Genomic DNA, 21,492 nt, shown 5'->3' with positions numbered 1-21,492 from the left:
CCTCCCCTGCCCCTTCCTTGTATATAGGCTACTTACTGTTTGTTTAGACTTACTGTTTTCTTTTTTCTTTTTTCCTTTTCTTTACATATCTACTGCATAGTAGGCTACTGTGTTCTATTTGTCTGTCATTCAATGTTATATGAGATACTTAAATGGTTTCCTGTTGAAATAAGCTTAGTCTTTTCATGGATCTCCTTTTAGTAGACCTTGTACCAGTGAACTGTACCGTCATGAAACTGTACATTTTCCTATGCAAACTTCTAATAAAGCCTTCAATCAATCAATCAAATGTTGGTCTTATTTTGAAAACCAGCGATCGGAATTACAAGTGTTATGTGAGCTGCTGTGACGCATGTTGTTGTCTCTGCATTCCTCCAAACGGGAAACGGGAAGTCCAAGTGGCTGAAGTGAAGTCATATGACATTTTTTTTACAGTGGATATGACCCATATAACCATAGGAACGACCCAGAACACGCCTGTTGCTGAGAGAAGGAAGGGACAACGCTCCTCTCAGACCCGAAACGACTTGCAAATCTCAGTTGGGGGAAGACCAGAAAAAACAGGAACAATGGACCCCGGTCGGAGCAGCACATTTAACCACAGGAGGGTTTTTTATATCGACTTTTTTTTGACAGCTGCAGCCATCCAGACTTTGTAAACCAACCATGTCAGATTCGAGTGGCTGCTGCTATCCTAGCTGCTTGTTTGTGTTATTCTCATGGAAGTCTGCAAACAAGTTGCCACAAGACACACAAGTCGAGGAGTAATTGAATGAGTGTGAGCTGATTTTGGAGGACAACTATTTCAAAGATCATCATGGTAAACAAAGAGGAACTGGGAGAGAGGCTGAAGAAGCTGTTGGTGAGGCTTAATAACTTGCAGGAGGACAGACAGTTGAGCACCCTGATTCAGATCATCCAGGATCTGCTCTTTCTGGCGCACACTGACTGTGGTAGGAGCTTTATTACCTCTATTGGGTAGGAAACTGCACTCATTCATCATCACAGGGTTCCCACGGTCATGAAATTCCTGGAAATATTTTGAAATTAGAAAAATATAGCTATATAGAAAAAATAGCTATGCATTGTTTTTGGTTATTGATTTTATTAATACCTCTGAAATTACAAATTAAACATTGGCCAAATTGTCAAATATTAGAGGCAGAAATTGTGAAAATAGCCGATCTACATGTAGATCTGCTATTTTCACAATAGAAACGTGTTATACAAAATTCCTTAACTCTTAGTGCTCGTCAGGGTTGAGAACCACTGGCATACACTACCTGTCTTTGGGCACTGCGAATAGGAGTAAGCGACTTGTTATTGAGCTGAATTATTGTATATAGTCCTGGAAATTGGATTAAATATTCTGGAAAAGTTTTGGAAAAGCTTTGGAAATTAATTGGTAAAAATGTGTGGGAACCCTGTCATCATCATCATCATCATCATCATCATGTGCATCAACTTTGACTTTTTGTGCACAGGGTAAATGTATTGTTAATGTAGACCCAAGTCCCAAGTAACTATGACAGTTGAGTTTACACATGTAAACCAAAATGGACATTTATTGTACACTCTCAGAGTAGCAAATCAATTGGATAAATGAACACATGAGGAGGAAGTCTAAACAATCAATGCATGATGATTATATTGTAACTTTTTAGTTACTTGTCATCTCCTAAATAGCTTACACATTTATACACACTTTTCATAATATTGTTGCCTGCTCTTGTTTTATTGTGTACTGTTCTGAATCATTTGACATTTAATGTTTCACATGTTTCATTATTATTCATTATTATTATTATTATTATACAGTAATTTATTAATATTATTATACTACTGTATCTCCAGGGTGATTCACTAAGCCTTTTTTTATTGTTATAAAATAAAATAAAAAAAGAACAATGTTATCATAATCTAACGTTATTTGAACCTGTATGGTACAGTATGTACTATAGGCTATAACAAGCACATTTGCAGTGGTTGGAGCTTGCCTTGGAGGTGGTCTCACTACTCTTCCACTGAGAAATGTATACCATGGTATCTGATCGTTGACAAAGTACTGTAGCCTACAGGACAGTGGTTCTCAAAGTGGATTGCAGGGGGGGTCTAAACTGACCCATACAACTCTGACAGCAAATGGAACCAAATGAACCCTAACTAAGTTAAGGGGAGACCTTGAAAGACATTTTAAAGTTGGGAAACACTGGCCTAGGACAGTGGTTCTCAACCTTTTAAGGCAGCGACCCCCAAAATAATCATATTTTGACTGGGGACCCCCGACCCTGACAAGCACTAAGAGTTGAGTAATTATATTTTGTACAACACAGTTCTATTGTGAAAATTGCAGATCTACATGCTCACAACGCCTCACAACATAGATCGGCTATTTTCACAATTTCTACCTCTAATATTTGACAATTTGGCCAATGTTTAATTTGTCATTTTAGAGGTATTAAAAAGTCATTAAATTGTCACTTTAGAAATGTGCTATACACCTAAACCTTGAGTTGGTTTGTTTACTGTTGAGTGAGAAAACAATGTTGCACATTAAAGGAGCTATAGTCAACTTTTTCATTGTAGGGCCGACACTTTGTTTACATCCTAGTCTATAGACTAACGTAAACAAAGTGTCTGACAATGGCCAAAATGATTATTTTATCATTATTTTACACTTTTTGTGGTAATTTTTGAATAGAAACACATATAAATGAAGCTTCTTTTTTAATAAAATATTTTCGAAACATTATTTTTATTTTAGCATCCGTTTTTCAAGAAAAAGTTTACTATAGCTCCTTTAAGTTAATCATCTGGGGAGTCGTGGGGACCCCCCAAAATTATTCGGAGACTCCCTGGGGGTCCCGACCCACAGTACTAAAATGTAATGGAGCCATGCTGTCATCGTTAACTGTGGCCCTTTGTGTTGTTTGTGCAGCAGCAGAGCTGTTTGAAGCTAAAGATGTGCAGGCTCCTCTCATGTTGGTACTGTCGTCCTACATGGGCAGTAGAGGCGTACAGCAGGTAAGCTTTGTGTAAGGATTCCAATTGTCCCATTATAACTACTGTTTGCTAAATACTTAATGTGTACGGTAACACTTTACTTAACCCATTTAGAACGGGTACACATTTTGTGTTTCATTATTTTATGCTTTAACTATTGAAAAATAGCAGATATACAAGCTCACAGCGCGGCACCGAGTGCCGCTCTGCGAGCTTGTAGATCTGCTATTTTTGAAAAATCGTGAAAATTAGAATTTTGACCCGATTCTATAAGTGTCTTTTGAATCCTTCTAATTCTAGGCCTAAATGGGTTAAAGGTCGGGTTTGTGCATTATAATGCGCTTATAAAGCATTATAACACTAATAACAACGTTTATAATGTATTATAAATAGGCCTATTGGTCATAATGCATGATAAGCTCAGTGGAACAGCAAATACCTAAACTTAGTTAACACTTCATAAATCTTGGTATAAGTTATTATGAATAATAATATGAACATGTATAACAACTAACAAGGGTTAGGGTCAAGTGCATTAAAATGTATTATACATGTGGTTATAATGCATTACAGAACCAACCTTAATAGTCTTACCATGACTTCTATTTTCAAGCTAAATCCGCTTTTGTATCGTATCTATGCGGCAAGTGTCAATAACAGTACTACTGAAAAGTGTTGTTTACACTAGATGGGCACTAGCCCTCTCGGGAGTGATGCTGTTGAGTCAGGATGGACGGATATGGGTATATACTGTAAGGAGAGCTTTCGCTTCTTTATGTCTGTCTGACTGTCTGTCTGTGTCCCATATATGAAGTTCTGTGCCAGCCATAACCCCATAAGGAGTCCAGGCCAGTCTATAATGTCAGTAGGCTACTACAATAAGGGCTGTCACAATTATTACATAATCGTCTAATCGCAATTATTTGAGGTAATTGCAATAATTTTGCATAAGCGTCATAATCATAAACACTTTCAAAAAGCATTGGAAATAGCAGATCTACAAGCTCACAATGCGTCGCGATGCGACGCGTTGTGAGCTTGTAGATCGGCTATTTCCACTATCAATGTTATTTTTTTAAGTATAAAATCGTCAAATATGTCAGTAATTTCTTTGTATATTTAAGTTATGTGTTATGATTGCCATGTGCAACTTCAAAGCCCAAAAGCCAAACAGAAACGTAATTGTCAACGACAAATACACAATTAAATCGTTAATCGCAATTATTTGAGTGACAATTAATCGCCATGTAAAATGCCGTAATCGTGACAGCCCTAACAACAATCTCATATTTATGACATCAGGGTACTCCGTGTATGGGGATTTTACGGATCTATCAATACATTTTGACTGACTTCCCCATTGCCAGTCATTCTCTCTGGTTCTCTGCAATCTGAGTTTGGTCGGGCGGTTATTGAAATATGTGGGAGAAACATGGACGGACAGACACGCACACGCACACAGAGATTCCTTACTTTTATAGATAGATAAGATTTCTACTTTTAAGTTACATAAATCGTGGGCTGTCCCAAATTAGAGATACTGATCTTTTTTTGTGTATTGTGCTTCTTTTCTATTTATTGTTGTTCTTATTATTGCCATTGTTTTATCTTACCATAATATTTTCTAAGAGCATCCTGTATTTAATACAGTAGTACATGCATTGGAAATATTTCATCTATGTAGTCATACTGCTATGATTGTGAAACACCTGTGCTTTATCTGGTGTGTAGTCCCGTGACTGCTCAATATAGCATCTTACAGTATGTGTGGTGAGTGAGATAAGAGCTGGACTGAAAGGGAAATGAAATCTGAGCTAAACTGCCATGGATTCATTGTAAACCTCAATCTGTTCAGTTCCTTTGAGCACTTGCTGTTAGTCCCTAAGGAGTACAATGCTTTTTCCATTTAAGCATTTATTGTTTATTAGGAACATTTGGTTTGCACCCAAGGTAATTACAGTAGGTAAAAACCTGATAGATAAACAAATGACATAATCCACATAGACCAGAGAGGAGTCAGTTGTTGTCAGTGTACCAGAACATACAAAAAACGTTCTCAAAGGCATCACCCCATGCCAGGAAGTTCCAAGTAAAATCCAAGAAAACAAATGTCGTTAACATCGGGCAACACCCTCCAGCATGTGTCAGGGATTTTGTTTTCTGTTTGAGATCTTTTTCAAGTATTTTGTGGGCTTCCGTTCGGTCATGTCTATTGTCTAGCGGATATTCCTGGTTTCCTGCTACCATTATTTCCTCACTGGCTCATTGGAAATCCCTGGGTTTTGTACTTCAACTGGTACATAATAGCACTAAGCAACACTGTTAGGGGCAGGAGTTGCATTGCATTCTCTGTTAAATCACAATTAACCATCTTTATTCTTTTTTACAAGCAACAACCAAAAGCAATGGACATAGATTGTAGCACTCAATGCTTTACACTGTCCATAAATACTTGTGGTGTTTTCCATCTGAACAACTCAAAGGCTCTGTTCACTGGCAGCCCAAATCTGATTTCCTTTCCAGATTGGAGTCGGATTGTTTTTATGCAGTCTGAACAAGGCTAACGCTGCATTCACACTGAGAGAAGCCAAGCTAATTTTGGTTTGCTTGGTAATTCAATGTATTCTCTATGCAAACCAGCTTTAAAAAATTCCAAGCTTTTTTTCCAGCTTGGAAATTTTATAAGCTGGCTTGCATAGAGAATACATTGAATTACCAAGCAAACCATTAGCTTGGCTTTTCTGTATGTGAATGAGGCATAAGGAATGTAATTTAAAAAATCAGTTTCCATGGGATTTTATGCTGTTCAGACTGCATCATTCAAAACTCCAATCTGGATAGGCCACGCATCTGATTAGGCTGGATTTGGGCTACTTGTCTATACAGAGCCTAAACACATTGGCACACAGCCAGTGTTTGGGTTTGGCCTGTATGCTAAATGTATGTGCTCATGGTACTGGAAGTAGACTAGACCCCTTAGATAAAAGGCTTGACTTTGACTAAAGAGCATCGTATTGAATTAAAAAAAAAAATGTTCATTTAGACTGGATTGAAAGGAGGGCCTAATTAATTAGGTGCTTTACGCAGTGGTGTGATTGTACCTGTGGCAGGCTTGTCAACTCTCCTGGATTTCCCAGGAGTCTCCTGGATTTTGACCCCATCTCCTGGCATGCTCCTGGATTGGCAAATCTCCTGGATTTCTCCTGGATTTTGTATCAAACTCCCAAAATTCACCAGAACACAGTAAATTACATCTACTATGTTAATTTTTTTCTGGGGGAGGACCCCCAGACCCCCCACTTTAGGGGTGGGGGCAATGTATGCAAGATCATACAGATATTCACTTAAGTAATGACTTATAGATGAGACATCATTATTAAAGATGTCTTACTTTGCTGCAGTCATCAAATCTGTACACCTACATTTGGCATTTTAGGCTGAAATTGTACACATGCTAGTAAAGTAATCCTGATAAATGTATCAAACATGCACAAAATTCAACAGAACACAGGAGAATATATCTATTAATACGTTTTGGGGAAAGCACCCCCCAGACCCTGGTTGGGGAGTTCCGCGCACCCCCCAAAAAATAAATCTCCTGGATTCTGACAGTCCAATATTGACAACCCTGACCTGTGGGCTGTGCTATATGGCATATATAGTTTACTGTGTGTGTGTGTGTGTGTGTGCGTGCGTGCGTGCGTGCGTGCGTGCGTGCGTGCGTGCGTGCGTGCGTGCGTGCGTGCGTGTGTGTGTGTGTGTGTGTGTGTGTGTGTGTGCGTGTGTGTTCCTTGCTACAGGTGGGGTGGTCCCTGCTGTGTCGGCTGATTGAGATATGTCCTGCCACTCTGGAGGAGTTGACCAGACCACTGGGAGCTGCCAAGGACTGGGAGGTACTGGGAGTTCACCAGTAAGTACAGACAATGAACTGGGACTGCATTGTTGACCAGTGTTGTTTTTGACAGCAAATTTTGATTTAGTTTTAGTCATAGTCTTTTGAATAAAATGTCTTTTAGTTTTAGTCATAATTTAGTCACCTGAAAAGTATTAGATTTAGTCTAATTTTAGTCGACTAAATATCATACGATTTTAGTTGACTAAATCTACAGTTGATTTAGTCAACTGAAATACATTTTGACAGGCCTTGATGGCATCGTAATGACTGATTTTACACTTGGTTGCGTGCTGAAAATAGCCGATCTACAAGCTCACAACGCGTCGCACGTTGTGAGCTTGTAGATCGGCTATTTTCAGCACACAAAACCTGAGAGCAACCAATATCTGCGACGCGTTGTGAGCTTGTAGATCTGCTATTTTCAGCTCGCAAAACCTGAGAGGAACCAAATATAAAATGACTCTTCTCCACTAGTCCCTCCCCAACGTTTTAGTCTAGTTTTTATTTTGTTGACGAAATTGTCAATATATTTAGTCTTAGTTTTAGTCATCACAGATTACTTTTTATTTAGTTTTTATTTAGTTTTCGTCAGTGAAAAACATTTTTCGTCATAGTTTTAGTAGACGAAATCAACACTGATGTTGACTACATTTTCCCCAAAAAACAACAGGCTGTGTTTTTAAAGGACACCTCTGAGAAATGCGATAAACTGTAACCGTAAGTCCGTGACTGATGTGCAGAGGCATACAGTATAACCATGATGAAGCTGTATTTCTTGTTTAACATGTTATCCGGTCTTACCCAGGCAAAACTGACATGCATAGCCAACACTGCAGCCAGGATAATTGGTCTCCCCGCACCTATAGTCGGGGGATATCTTAAAAAGTCCTGGAATAAATTCCTTACCAAAACATTTCTTCACCAATGTGTTTGTAAAGGTGTCTAGTAACACATCTCACAAAGACTGAAATTCAGTTTCCCTAGGAGAATCCGTTACAGCTCATTAAAGTTGGTGTCCCATTAAATTAACTATACAGGATAAACACACCAAAATAAGTATGCTTTAAGTAGCATGTGAGGGGTCAAACTAGGGTTTTTTCATGATTCTGAATCCATTGCAAGCATTAGTTTTGCACGAAAAACATTCCTTGGGCTAAAAACGCCCCCACAAAAATATGGTTTAGTGATGAGTCATCACTTTTCAAAGTTTTGGGGGAGCCGCCTTTACCCCAAGGAATGTTTTTGTGCAAAACAAATGGTTGCAATGGATTCAGAATCATGAAAAACCCCTAGTTTGACCCCTCCCATGCTACTTAAAGCATATTTATTTTGGTGTGTTTTATCCTGTATACTAGTTAATATAATGGGACCCCAACTTTCAGCAGCTGTCACGGATTCTCCTAGGGAAACTGAATTTCAGTCTTTGTGAGATGTGTTACTAGACACCTTTACAAACACATTGGTGAAGGATTCTTTTGGTAAGGAATTTATTCCAGGATATGACACTATTTCTGAAGATATCCCCCGACTACTACTAACCTAACCTCACAGAACTTTCTGTACCTCTAAAAGGAATTTCCCCTTGTATTGTGGGACAATAAAGTCTAAAGTCTGAAGATAATTCTCATCATTGTGACATTCTCCCCATACTTAGCATATCAACATAGCGTAGTAAAATCTCTATGGAGATATGTTGAGACCTTGACTGTACTGCACTGGCTATGCTTAAAAAGAAAAGAGAAAGCACAGGCAATAAAGATAAGACACAACATTAAATGTAATTTGCTGAAAGTGAAAGTGGTTAAGTCCTTCTGTGGGTTTTATAAATATTTAACCAATGAAAAGTATTTAAAAAAAAAAGAGCTTGTGACGAAGTAATAACTGCATTGGTGACGGTTTTAGACATAGATGGGTTTTTTTTAATTTAAAGGATCTCATTGAACCCCCGGATTCCACCCGCTCCACCCGCTCCACCCGCTCCCTCCGCTCTGCAAATTCCAACTCACTAAAGGGCAAAAACACTAAGCTACGCACTATGGGGGATCGGGCTTTCAGCTCAGCTGCTCCTCGACTGTGGAATGACCTCCCCGACCACCTGAGAGCACCACAGTCCATTGACACTTTTAAAGGGGGACTAAAGACTTTTCTTTTTAACAAGGTGTTTGCCTAGACAGTCTTTTGGATGTTTTATGTGTTAAACCTTTTCTTAGCTGTGTATAGGTGATCAATGTTCTGATTTTATTCACTTTGTTTCTCGTTTTAATTCTTAGTTGTTTTCTTAACGTTTTTCGATTTTAATGTAGCACTTTGAGATTTGCTTCAAATGTAAAGTGCGTTACAAATAAAATGTATTATTATTATTATTAATCTCTGTATGTGTTGTGTCTGCAGACAGATCCTGAAGGTGTTGGCCCAGTACAGTGCAGACTGCAAGGTGACCATGGTTGGACTCAGGGCCTTGGCTCTGCTGCTTACATCAGGTACTGTTACTGTATAATGGCTCTCAAAATGGCGTTCGGGACCCCCAGGGGTCCTTGAAGGGGTTCCACGGTAGGGATGGGACAATATGAAAATTTCACATCACGATTATTGTGACAAAAGAAATCGCGGTTTACGATATTATCGCGATAATCAAAATCCATTATCCTTGGTCGGAAACATTTGCCAAAAAATAGCAGATCTACAAGCTTGTAGATCGGCAATTTTTTGGCAAAGACATTTGAGAGAGTGAAAAAAAAGACCAATTCTAGAGGGTTTAAGTGGTACCAGATATGCAGCTCAGCAAATAAAAGGTGAATTGAACCCAGTGCATGACTGAGGACGATATCACGATAAATTAAATCTCCACGATACGATTATCGTGAGTGTTTTTTATCACGATATACGATAATATCGCTTATCGTCCCAACCCTTATCCACGGTAGCCTCGTAAACCAGTCTCTCCGAGGAGGCGGTTTACGAGGCTAGTTCCACAGGGGAGTCCAGAAATATTAGTTAACTGTTCTGCCGCCGTTGACAGTCCTCACCGTCATTGAAAGGGTTAATACCATGGCGCCGTTGACGGTGAGGACTGTGAATCTTACTGTATATACAGTAAAGATATTATTACTTACTTAATGTCGCTCCGGTCCCGCTCGCATCGGTAATGTCGGCGATTTGTTTACAACGCACGTTGGGCGTGCACGCGAAGTGAAGCTCCTCAATGTTAAGTCAATGGAGAGGCCCATAAAGAAACTTCATTTAAACAAAATAGCCATTTTGAGACATTTTGCAGCAGATCTAAATGTAAACAAGGCACAAGGCAGGGCGCAGCCATCTTCATCTTCTTGTCCCACACTGTCATGTGACTAGATGACGTAATCGTTGCCGTCAAGTGATAATCCAAAAAAACAAAAACAACCCCCTTCCAGCCCTTCAAAATAATAGCGGCGGCCTATGGAGGAAACCGCGTGGCACCGAGGCACCAAGCAACCTTCAGATTAAGAGGCACTAATTGTGTTAATACAGCATCAGAATCTGTTTAACCACTTTAACCCTATGTTATACTTTGGCTATTCAAAACTAGCCCGATCTACAAGCTCACTGCTCAGATGGGGGTCGCAGCCAAATAAATACATTTGGGGGTCTTTGACATGAAAATGTTTGTCAGGGATGGTTATGCCTTCACGTGGGCAAATGGCATGCGTAAGATATGCAATTTATTTTGTAAAGACAATCATCAACTAGAAAAACTGTTCCTTCGAAACAGTGTGGGCTCGCTTCCAACCCAAAACAATAATAGTAAAAGTGTCAAGTTCCCAGGCAATGCTCTCTTTAATTTTACTGACGTAAAATGGTAATGCAAATACAATGTAGACAAGCAGTGTTATTACATGAACTTAAAGGACCAGGTCACCTTTGGGACAACCAGATCTTATTTTATTGTTGTGTGGGGACACGATCAACACAATGTTGAGTTATTCTTTGTGTTCAATCTGTGTTTTTAGATATTTTAGTATTTCAGTATGCTACAACTGGTCATATGATGCATTTTGCATCATATGATGCATGAGATGATGCAATATCATGCTACAAAGCATCATATGACCAGTTGTAGCATGCTGAAATACTAAAATATCTAAAAACACAGATTGAACACAAGAAATTACAGGATTGTGTTGATCGTGTCCCACACAACAATAAAATAAGATCTGGTTGTCCCAGAGGTGACCTGGTCCTTTAACGGTATGGACAATTAAATCAAAATAAAATTAAAATATAATGTGGACGGGTAACCAACAACAAAAGTTCGAGACCAGTAGTGTGTGTGTGTGTGTGTGTGTGTGTGTGTGTGTGTGTGTGTGTGTGTGTGTGTGTGTGTGTGTGTGTGTGTGTGTGTGTGTGTGTGTGTGTGTGTGTGTGTGTGTGTGTGTGTGTGTGTGTGTGTGTGTGTGTGTGTGTGCGTGTGTGTCCTAGGGGTCCCTGAACTACACTTTGCAAACCAGCAAACCACATCAAAGTAATAGTACGCAGATGGTCCTAATATTGACAAGCTTTTTAAAAACAGCAGATCTACAAGATCACAACATGTCGCAATGTCACATTGTAGATCAGCTTCTTACAATTAGACAAAGTATTAAGTGATTCATCTACCGTATGTTTTGTGTTAATAATAAAATCTGCAAAGTAACAAGTAACTAAAGCTGCCAAATGCAATTGCAGTGGAGTATAAGTAACAAAAGTGTAAAGTAAAAGTTGGTATACAGTACGGGACATGCTGATCCAAATGCATATGGGATATACTAGGATTCAAATGCAGACAGGCTGAAATTCATGGCTTTTAAAGTGTTTGGGGTGTGGTTTTGCCAGGTGGGTCCACTTCGGTTGATCGTCTGATTTGGAAACGCATTGGTTGTGATATCTCCCTGACAACCACACAGAGTGTCCCTGCGGGTTCTAGGATATATACTGTAAATCCCATCGCCCGGGAACCTTATTCTTTTTAAGTTAAATTTCTAAAACACTACAAAACATGTGTCAAAGACAAATACAAGCAAACGTCTCCACAGTAACACAGTAACAGTTGTTTGTGTGTCAGTGTGTGTGTATGCGTGTGTGTGTGCGTGTGTGCGTGCGTGTTAATAATTATTATTATTATTAATAATAAAATCTGCAAAATAAAAAGTAACTGAAGCTGTCAAATGCTGTATTTATAGTAGAGTATAAGTAACAAAAATGGAAATTAGAGTAAAAGTACCTAAAAATTGTACTGTAGGTACAAGTACTTGTTTGTATATACTTGAGTAAATGTACTTGGTTACTTTGCAGCACCACTAGCCTTACATTAAGACGTCTCTGCCGAGACTTTCGCATTGTCACTGCAGGGCCGACTTATGTAAGGCTACATCACCACAGAACAGCCAATGACAGCCAAGCCTTTAATCACAGCTGTGTCAATCAGTAGAGTGGAGAGGGACATTTATTTATAGTTTTAACTATAACTATAGTTTTATACATCACACAGCTTAGACATTTGGATCAAATCAGAAAGCAGACCTGTGTGAACACATTGATATAAATAGCATATCTGAAGTGTGAATATTGCAGCCACAGCGACTTAATATAAACATGGGTCCCTTTCCCCTGTCTCACTCTCTCCCCACTCAGTAAACCCATTGGAAATGCATTGGATGCTTAAAGTTAAACATTTTTATTTTTTTATAATTAAACTACAAAACATTTCAAAACCAAAAGTACAAGCACACGTGTCCTCAGTAAGCTGAACACATAAAAATTTGAATGGTGTTTAAAGGTGTAAGCGTTTAGGAGATGAATCGCGCCAAAGTTTTGAGGAGATACTGACTATAAATAATGAAGATAACATACGTGTGCTCGCCTTCCAGGCGAGCCCACAATTATATTGACAAAATAATACATTAATCATGCAGGCAAAGACAAATATGTTACAATGCATATCTGGCTATAAACCTATATTGTAGATGTTATTCAATATCTTTAGTGTGTAAACAATAGCTACATTGTACCATTGGATAATATATATTTTTTTGTTTATATTTTCCATCTCTGCGCTCATGAGATGACAATTCTTTTTTTAGGTTTTTACTATAGCATACAGCAGTGTTTCTCAACCTTTTCAGGCTGTGACCCCCCAAATAATCATATTTTAACTGGGGACCCCCCACCCTGACGAGCACTAAGAGTTGAGGCATTACATTTTGTATAACACGGTTCTATTGTGAAAATAGCAGATCTACATGCTCACAATTTCCGCCTCTAATATTGACAATTTGACACTTTTGTGACTTTTGAAACGTGCAGATACCCTATACACTTTATGCTAGTTTATTTACTGTTGAGTGAGAAAACAATGTTGCACATTAAGTTAATCATCTGGTCGCCAAAATAAAAGTCTGGGTTTCCGAGGCTAATCATCTGGGGACCCCCCAAAATAATTCGGGGACCCCCCCACAGGTTGAGACCCACTGGCATACAGTATATAAGGGCCCATATACCACATCATAAGCAAGTTTGATGTGGAGTGGCTGAGAATGCAGGAGATTCAATTAAGACCACTGGTCACATGGTGTCCTTCCCGCCGTTATCAGTCAATGGAAGTACAGTATCAGCCAAACAGTACGAAGAGAAAATCTGCAAGGCAGCGACTTCCCAGCCATGACCATGAGGAGCCTTTTGTTTCAAATGTTTACGAGTTTAGGATAAAGAGCTTACCTGTTCTGACTGAAAGGTCATGGTCCAATTACATAGTCCTGGAGTTTTATGGTTCCATAGAAGACAGTTCACATGTTTTCTTCTTTCTTTCACTCTCTTCTGAACTTTAAATGTGTTTTAGATTTGAAATGATAGTCATCAGGCCATCAATTGAAATGAAAGATATGATATGCTAACAACATGGAATAAATTACATGAAGACGGCACAATAGTTTGGAAGCGATATATATATTTCAACAAGAAACATAGTTTGATACATTTTCATGTTCACATACCTGTACTTATCTGTGCATCAATTAATCAAACGTTATTAAAGGAAGGGTAAGTGATTTAATTTAATTCAAATAATAACAAAATGGGTCTATGTTCTGATAGTACTAGTTACTATAGACTATAGAGTGTTTGGTCCATATTTGGACTTTAGCCTTATCCCCTCTGAGGAGAAAAAAAGCAGTTTCAGTTGCTCCACCAAAACTGTTTGGTGACAGGTTTTGCTCCAATTAGGATAGAGTGGGGCCTTCCTCCAATCATGGTCGAGTGGGGGCCTTATGCGAACCAAGGCCCGCCCCCACCTTATCATGATTGGAGGAAGTGAAATCAATTACCCTACCTTTAAAGGAGCTATAGTCAACTTTTTCTTGAAAAACGGATGCTAAAATAAAAATAATGTTTCGAAAATATTTTATAAAAAAATAAGCTTCATATATGTGTTTCAATTAAAAAATGACCGCAAAAAGCGGAAAAAAAATGATAAAATAATCATTTTGGTCCTTTGTTTACATTTACAGGGCCCGTAAATGTAAACAAAGGGCCAAAATGATTATTTTATCATTATTTTTTCGCTTTTTGTGGTCATTTTTTAATTGAAACACATATATGAAGCTTATTTTTTTTATAAAATATTTTCGAAACATTATTTTTATTTTAGCATCCGTTTTTCAAGAAAAAGTTGACTATAGCTCCTTTAAGCGTAGTAAATAATGCTGTAAACGCACGCACACTTGTGTGTGTGTGCGTGTGTGTGTGTGTGTGTGTGTGTGTGTGTGTGTGTGTGTGTATGTGTGTGTGTGCGCGCGCGCGCGCGCGTCAGTGTTTTTGACAGCAAATTTTGATTTAGTTTAGTCATAGTCTTTTGAATAAAATGTCTTTTAGTTTTAGTCATAATTTAGTCACCTGAAAAGTATTAGTTTTAGTCTAATTTTAGTCGACTAAATATACGATTTTAGTTGACTAAATCTACAGTTGATTTAGTCAACTGAAATACATTTTGACAGGCCTTGATGGCATCGTAATGACTGATTTTACACTTGGTTGCGTGCTGAAAATAGCCGATCTACAAGCTCACAACGCGTCGCAGCGTTGTGAGCTTGTAGATCTGCTATTTTCAGCACGCAAAACCTGAGAGCTACCAAATATAAAATGACTCTCTTCTCCACTAGTCCCTCCCTAACGTTTTAGTCTAGTTTTTATTTTGTTGACGAAATTGTCAATATATTTAGCTTAGTTTTAGTCATCACAGATGACTTTTTATTTAGTTTTTATTTAGTTTTCGTCAGTGAAAAGAATGCAGTCGACAAACATATTTCGTCATAGTTTTAGTCGACGAAATCAACACTGGTGTGCGTGCGCATGTGTGCTTTGCAGACAAGCTGCTGCGGTGTCTCCTGGACGAGGAGGAGGAGGATGTGTTTGGGCTGGTGCTGGTGGGGATGAAGACCTTCCCCAGCAGTGAGGAGGTGCAGCTCCAAGGCTGCTGCGCCCTGCAGCTGCTCCTGGAGAGAGGTTACCACAAAGTCACACTAAATACTTCATTTAGATCTACTTAAAGGGCCTCTTCACCTCTGGGACAACCCTATCTTATTTTATTGTTGTTTGAGATACGATCAACACAATCCTGAGTTATCTTTTGTGTTCAGTCTGTTTTTTTTAAGATATTTTAGTATTTCTGCATGTACTAGTGATGCGATGATGCAAAACGCATCAGTGATGATGCAAAATGCATCTACAAGCTCGCGTGAGCTTGTAGATCTGCTATTTCTCCAATAGTTAAAGCATAAAATGATACACAATAATGTGTACCCGTTCTGAATGGGTATTGCGATGTGGCACATTGTGAGCTTGGTAACAGAAATGACATATTCTTAAGTTGACTAGACCGGCACCGGCCTACTTGGGAACGAAGTAAGTTGGAATTGCCTGTCTGTCTGTCTGTCTGTCTGTGTGTCTCTTTTGTGCCCATATATGGAGGTTACTGTATCTGTCTGTCGGAGTCCCTTTTATGTCCGCCCATATTGAGTCCAAGCCAGAGCATGTGAGCGGAGCGTAGCGGGAACGAAAGCCGCTCCACGCTCCAGAGGGCTTCTTGTCCCGCTCGCTCGTCACTCTGGTCGGCCACCGGCGCTCCACGCCGCTCCGCCGCTCACCTTGATGTGCGTATTTGTCACTCCGCGCTCGCTCCACGCTCCGCTCAGGGTTGTCAATCAGAGTCAGCAGCCAAAATAAAAAAAGTATTTTGATGTCCGAATCAAGTGTTCCCAACACAAATGCCTGCTGTAACGTGAGCCTTTGATGGAGAGCTGCCTTCAATGTTACAAAAGACGCCATCTAAGGCATTGTATTTTTTAATAAGAAGGGCAATATTAAATCCAGTTGATTATGGTTAGGAGATAGGAGTGGAGGAGGTCGGCGCTCCAACTCCAAGGAGCGGAGGAAAATCCTCGCTCCAAAGCCGCTCAGACCCATTTGAAAAGTCGCTCGCTCACGCTCACGTCAAAAACGGCCCGCTCCGCACCGCTCATATGCTCTGGTCCAAGCCAGACCAAAACATCCTACCAACCTCCCTCTCTTGGTAATGCATATCCAGCATTTCCAACTTGCATCGTTCCCGACTCGTGTTGTCCCTGAGTAGGCTGCTGAAAATAACTATAAATGTACACACATATGAAACATTCTTACTTTACCTGTTTATTTCTCATGGAGGTGAATGGTGCATATTGTAGTGCATCTTCTGGCATTTACATACTGGCAATCTCACATTTATAAAATTATCTACTGTACCCTTTTAAGCCTTATTATTTCATATCCCAAAACCTTGCACTCTTTCTGTGAAGTGTCTTCAATGCAATGGAATGCACACCTCTAAAAGGCAGTGGTTCTCAACCTGCGGGTCGGGACCCCCAGGGGGGTCCCCAAGTTATTTTCTAAAGTGACTATTTAAGGACTTTTTAATACCTCTAAAATGACAAATTAAACATTGGCCAAATTGTCAAATATTAGAGGCAGACATTGTGAAAATAGCTGAAAACGCCTCTGCGTTGTGAGCATGTAGATCTGCTATTTTCACAATATAACCGTGTCATACAAAGTGCTCGTCAGAGTGGGGGGTCCCCAGTTAAAATGTGGTTATTTTGGGGGTCACAGCCTGAAAAGGTTGAGAACCACTGCTATAAGGAACTGACCCTCCCTCTATCTGTCTGTCTGTCTGTCTGTCTATCTGTCGGTCTGTCTGTCTCCAGTGAGTGATGAGCACCTGGTGGAGTTTGTGGAGAACCAGGATCATGCTGTGGTGCTGGCAGCCCTGCAGAGGTTTCAGGACAGTCCTGACCTGCTCCTACAGGGCATGAAGGTGCTGCTCCCCCTGGCCAGCCCTGGTAAGGCAGGCCCAGTGTTGATTTCGTCGACTAAAACTATGACGAAAAATGTTTGTCGACTGTGTTTTTTTTCACTGACGAAAACGAAATAAAAACGAAATAAAAACTAAGCTGTGATGACTAAAACTAAGACTAAATATATATTGACAATTTCGTAAAAAAAAATAAAACTAGACTAAAACGTTAGGGAGGGACTAGTGGAGAAGATTTTATGTTTGGTTGCTTTGGTAAAATCTGTCATTACGATGCCATCAAGGCCTGCCAAAATACTTTTAAGTTGACTAAATCAACTGTATATTTAGTCGACTAAAATCTTATAATATTTAGTCAACTAAAACTAGACTAAAACTAAAACTTTTCAGGTGACTAAATTATGACTAAAACCAAAATACATTTTATTCAAAAGACTATGACTAAAACTAAATCAAAATTTGCTGTCAAAAGCAACACTGGTAAGGCCATGCCTTGAACCCTGAGCCAATAACAAAAGGCTCAATAATGCTTGTTAAAGTAGGGGTCTTCAGCGTTTTCAGGCCAAGGACCCCTTAGTTGAGAGGGATGAAGCAGGGACCCCCACAACCTTTTCATAGATTCCATATTTTTTGTTTCATTGTTTGATAGCACAATCATCAGTGTATTTTCGATTCATGTCAATGTGTGTTTTCAGATATTTAACCACTTGAACCGTCAATGCTTAATAGATTTGACCTTTCACTCTATAATTTGTCTGCTCTTTTTCCCCTCTACACCAAAGCTCTTTGCCAAAAATAGCCGATCTACAAGCTCACAACACCTCACAGCGAGGCGCTGTGAGCTTGTAGATCGTCTATTTTTGGCTAAAGTTCACAGAATAAGGACACTAGGATTCAAGTGGCTAATATAAAAAAAGAAGAAAAAAAGTTTCTATCACACAAAGATTTAGAGGACCCCCTATAGTAACTCTAGGGGGTCCCGGACCTCCTGTTGAATACCCTTGTTGTAAAGGAAATGAAGAGAAAGGGAGAGTGGGAAAGGGTGATCTGCATTTCATAATAGTGGTTCCTAATGCAATGGATCTACGAGTTGAAGCTCATTCTGTGCTTGCACTTGCTGGAAGTCACTTGGGCATACAGTAATATGTCTTGGAGGCAAAGGGCTAGAAAAATGTGACTGAGGAAAGCATTCAACCCTTGGCGACAATAGAAGATCGTAATTGCACCTGGCACTTTGCAGATGTAAAACGTTTGCATTTATGATTGTGCATCGAAATGTTGCTGGAAGTGCGTGCTCAACAAAAACCTTATGCGGATAAATAAACATTAAAACTATGCTATTAAAAATTGTTTAAGGCCATGTCTGGCCAGTGTTAAGTGGGGACGGAGCTGATTTGCGTGTCTTGTTTATGTTTATGCTTAAGTTTATGCCCGCAGATTCTGTTTATGCGCAGTGGCAGAAGAATGCCTAAACTTCACCTCAAACGGCAGCGATAGGACACATGTCATTACACCATTCACGTCATCACGCTACCAAGAAAAACAGGCATTCATCACAGAGGCGAACACAAAGCTCACTGACTTAACTCCCTCTTTGATCCACATTAATTTCATTGCCTGCTCTAACTTCTAAGGACACTATGATACCATCTCTGCACAAATCTGATTATGCTGAAAGGGGGGGTGGGGGTGGGGGGGCTTATGTTTTGTATTGAACAAAGCATAATCTCATTGAAGGTGCTTTCACCATTTTTCCTCCAAAACATATTTTTTTTGTTTTTTGGAAAAGGCAACACTGACTGGCTGTAATTGGAAGGCGTATTGCTTTGATTTGATTTATTGTAGCTAAGAACTTTGTTTTGCAGCGAACACCGTTTCTGAAACAGCTGGGAAATTACATTCATTGGTTGCAGGAATTTCTGTGGGGACTACAAGTGTGTGGGAAAAAAACATTTCTTTATGTCACACACTGAACATTTACTGTGGAATAGAATAATCCCAAACTATTAACTCATTGTCTGCATGATCTGTGCATGGGCTTGCAATATTATTAGTATTGTTATTATGGGTAAATTTGGCATCCTGGCACTTTAGCAGCCATTTTTAAAGGGCCGGGTATGTGTTAAAGGACAACTTTGTTTTTTTACAACAAGGGTTCGTATTTTAGATTGTAATTGTAAAGTGAGTGTTAAAATGTTTTCATTTGCTTCATTCTATTGTTTTATTGCGTTTACCGTGCTAAAATGTGGGGCATGCGTACACAAGGGGGCGTACAAGTGGCTAAATATGTCTTTTTAGACACAATAAGCCAGCAGTTTCTTTATTGCTATTTACAGTAACACTTCTAGCCCCCATAAGTCACATCCAAGGTTGCATTGTATCTTGGAAATGAGCTTATTCTGTGTAAAATTACATATTTAGCCACTTGTACGCATGCCCCCAACCACTGAAATAAGAATCTCTAAAACAATAGAAAGAAGTAAATGAAATCATTTTAACACTCATCTTTTATATTCTTTAATTACAATCTAAAATATGAACCCTTGTTGTAAAAAACTAAAGTTGTCCTTTAAGTGACATAGGCTAGTTGCTGAGCACTATCACCACATGTAAAATCTTGGGCCAAAAGTCTACTCATTTTAAAACATTTAAAATTTGGTCCAAAAGTAGAAAGGCACAGTAAATAAATCGGCAATAAAAAGTGCAAATGCAAAGCAAGGAACGCGGTGGATATGAACTCCCTTGTGTTCCTCTCCCAGGCAGTAACGTTGAGGTCCTGATGTCAGGGGGAGCCAGGTGTTACAGCATGCTCATCACTGCCATGGACTCTTTCCCTGAAGTGGAGAATCTGCAGGAGACCGCCTGCTGTCTGTTCCGCAAGTTCATGTCAGGTTAGTACCTACCTTAGTGGGGCACAATGGTCATGCCAGGGACATATGTCTTAGTATAGTTAGAAAAGGGAATTTGGCGATACGGCCTTTCTGTGTGGAGTTTGCATGTTCTCTTCGTGTCTCCTAGGGTTGATACCCTCACAAAAACATGCAGTAATCCTGGTCTCAATAATGCCTCCCCCTGGCCAGCCGGGGCGCCTGATGGAAGGGAAAGGAACTGGTTGGAATAACGTGTTCCTTCCACGCGCTACGTCCAAACCAGGGAAATCTCCACTGTCAGGTGAAAAGAAGCAACTTGGGCTCCTCATGCATAGAAGGAAGCATGAGGTCAGTCCGTTGTCTCCCCAGGCGCGGCAGAGGGAGAGCAGAGCCCAGGATTACATACTGTAGGCAATTGGCACTGGGTGAAAAATGGGTAAAAAATCGTGGGATAAAAATTATAAAAAATTAAGAAAAGGGAATTTGAATCCTCATCCCTGTTGTAAAAAAAAAAGTTAATAACTAACTAAAAAGACGAACACTGCGAAAAAATATTATTATTATTATTATAATTATTATTTATTTACTTCATGTGTCTTCTTTGAAATCCCTCAAAGTGGATCATGTTCTGTTCTGTGATTTTCATGCAGCAGTGGGGTGTGGAATGTCATTTTGTGCTTGTTACGGAAGTCGTGCTTAATCATATTATTTAGTGACGTTAGTTGTAAGTTCCCTTGTGCTAGTGGCATGCCACTTCCCCCAATCTTGCTTGATATGATCTGCTTGGTGGTTAAACGGGTAATGGTGTGACAGCGACATACTATAAATGTTTCCAAATGAGCCAATGTGATGGTATACTTGTATAGTTAGGAGCTGATTGTGGACTTCAGGAGGCCAGTGGAGTACTTTTCAAGCATTCATCAGGCTTATACTTCCCGGACAACGTGGCGACTTACCTGTGGCTACTGTAAACAAACCTATGACTAGGGATGGGTATCGTTCACCTTTGAATCGATACGATACCTTTTTCGATACCTGGGAATCGATACAATACCCTTTTCGATACCATTTTCGATACTTTTTATTTATTATTATTATAATTATTATTTGCCTTTTTCTATGGGCTATTTTACACACCAAAATAGGTTATTAAGCTAGTTATTCAGCCATTTTCATGTCAAGTAGGCCTAGTAGTAGAGTAGTTGATGTGACTACTATTACTGTTATGGCTGCTATTGTATAATTAATTCTATTGTTTGTCTACAATAGAATATAGGCTACACATCCTTTTTACAGATAGGCTATTGATATTGTTGAAGTTTTATTATTATTATTATTATTATTATTACCTTATCTTAGTAGCCCAACTGTTA

At 39.3% G+C, this 21,492-nt stretch overlaps 1 protein-coding gene across 1 annotated transcript in view; it reads left to right on the top strand.

Annotated features, from left to right (window-relative positions):
- Positions 1-817: 817 nt before the first annotated feature.
- Positions 818-21,492, top strand: part of lrrk2 (leucine-rich repeat kinase 2) — a gene marked incomplete at its 5' end in the record, with an annotated part of 113,487 nt that continues 92,812 nt past the window's right edge. The window contains 7 exons of the mRNA XM_080736640.1: positions 818-953; positions 2,939-3,024; positions 6,804-6,913; positions 9,290-9,378; positions 15,272-15,409; positions 17,143-17,277; positions 20,009-20,140. Coding sequence (XP_080592766.1) covers positions 818-953; positions 2,939-3,024; positions 6,804-6,913; positions 9,290-9,378; positions 15,272-15,409; positions 17,143-17,277; positions 20,009-20,140 — 826 coding nt within the window. The remainder of the gene's footprint in view (positions 954-2,938; positions 3,025-6,803; positions 6,914-9,289; positions 9,379-15,271; positions 15,410-17,142; positions 17,278-20,008; positions 20,141-21,492) is intronic.

This window comes from Nannobrachium achirus (genome assembly GCF_963921795.1).
Source record: "Nannobrachium achirus genome assembly, chromosome: 11".
In the NCBI taxonomy this organism is placed as follows: Eukaryota; Metazoa; Chordata; class Actinopteri; order Myctophiformes; family Myctophidae; genus Nannobrachium; species Nannobrachium achirus.
The sequence above is the reverse complement of the archived record's forward strand: the minus strand, read 5'-3'. Positions and strand labels throughout refer to the sequence as shown.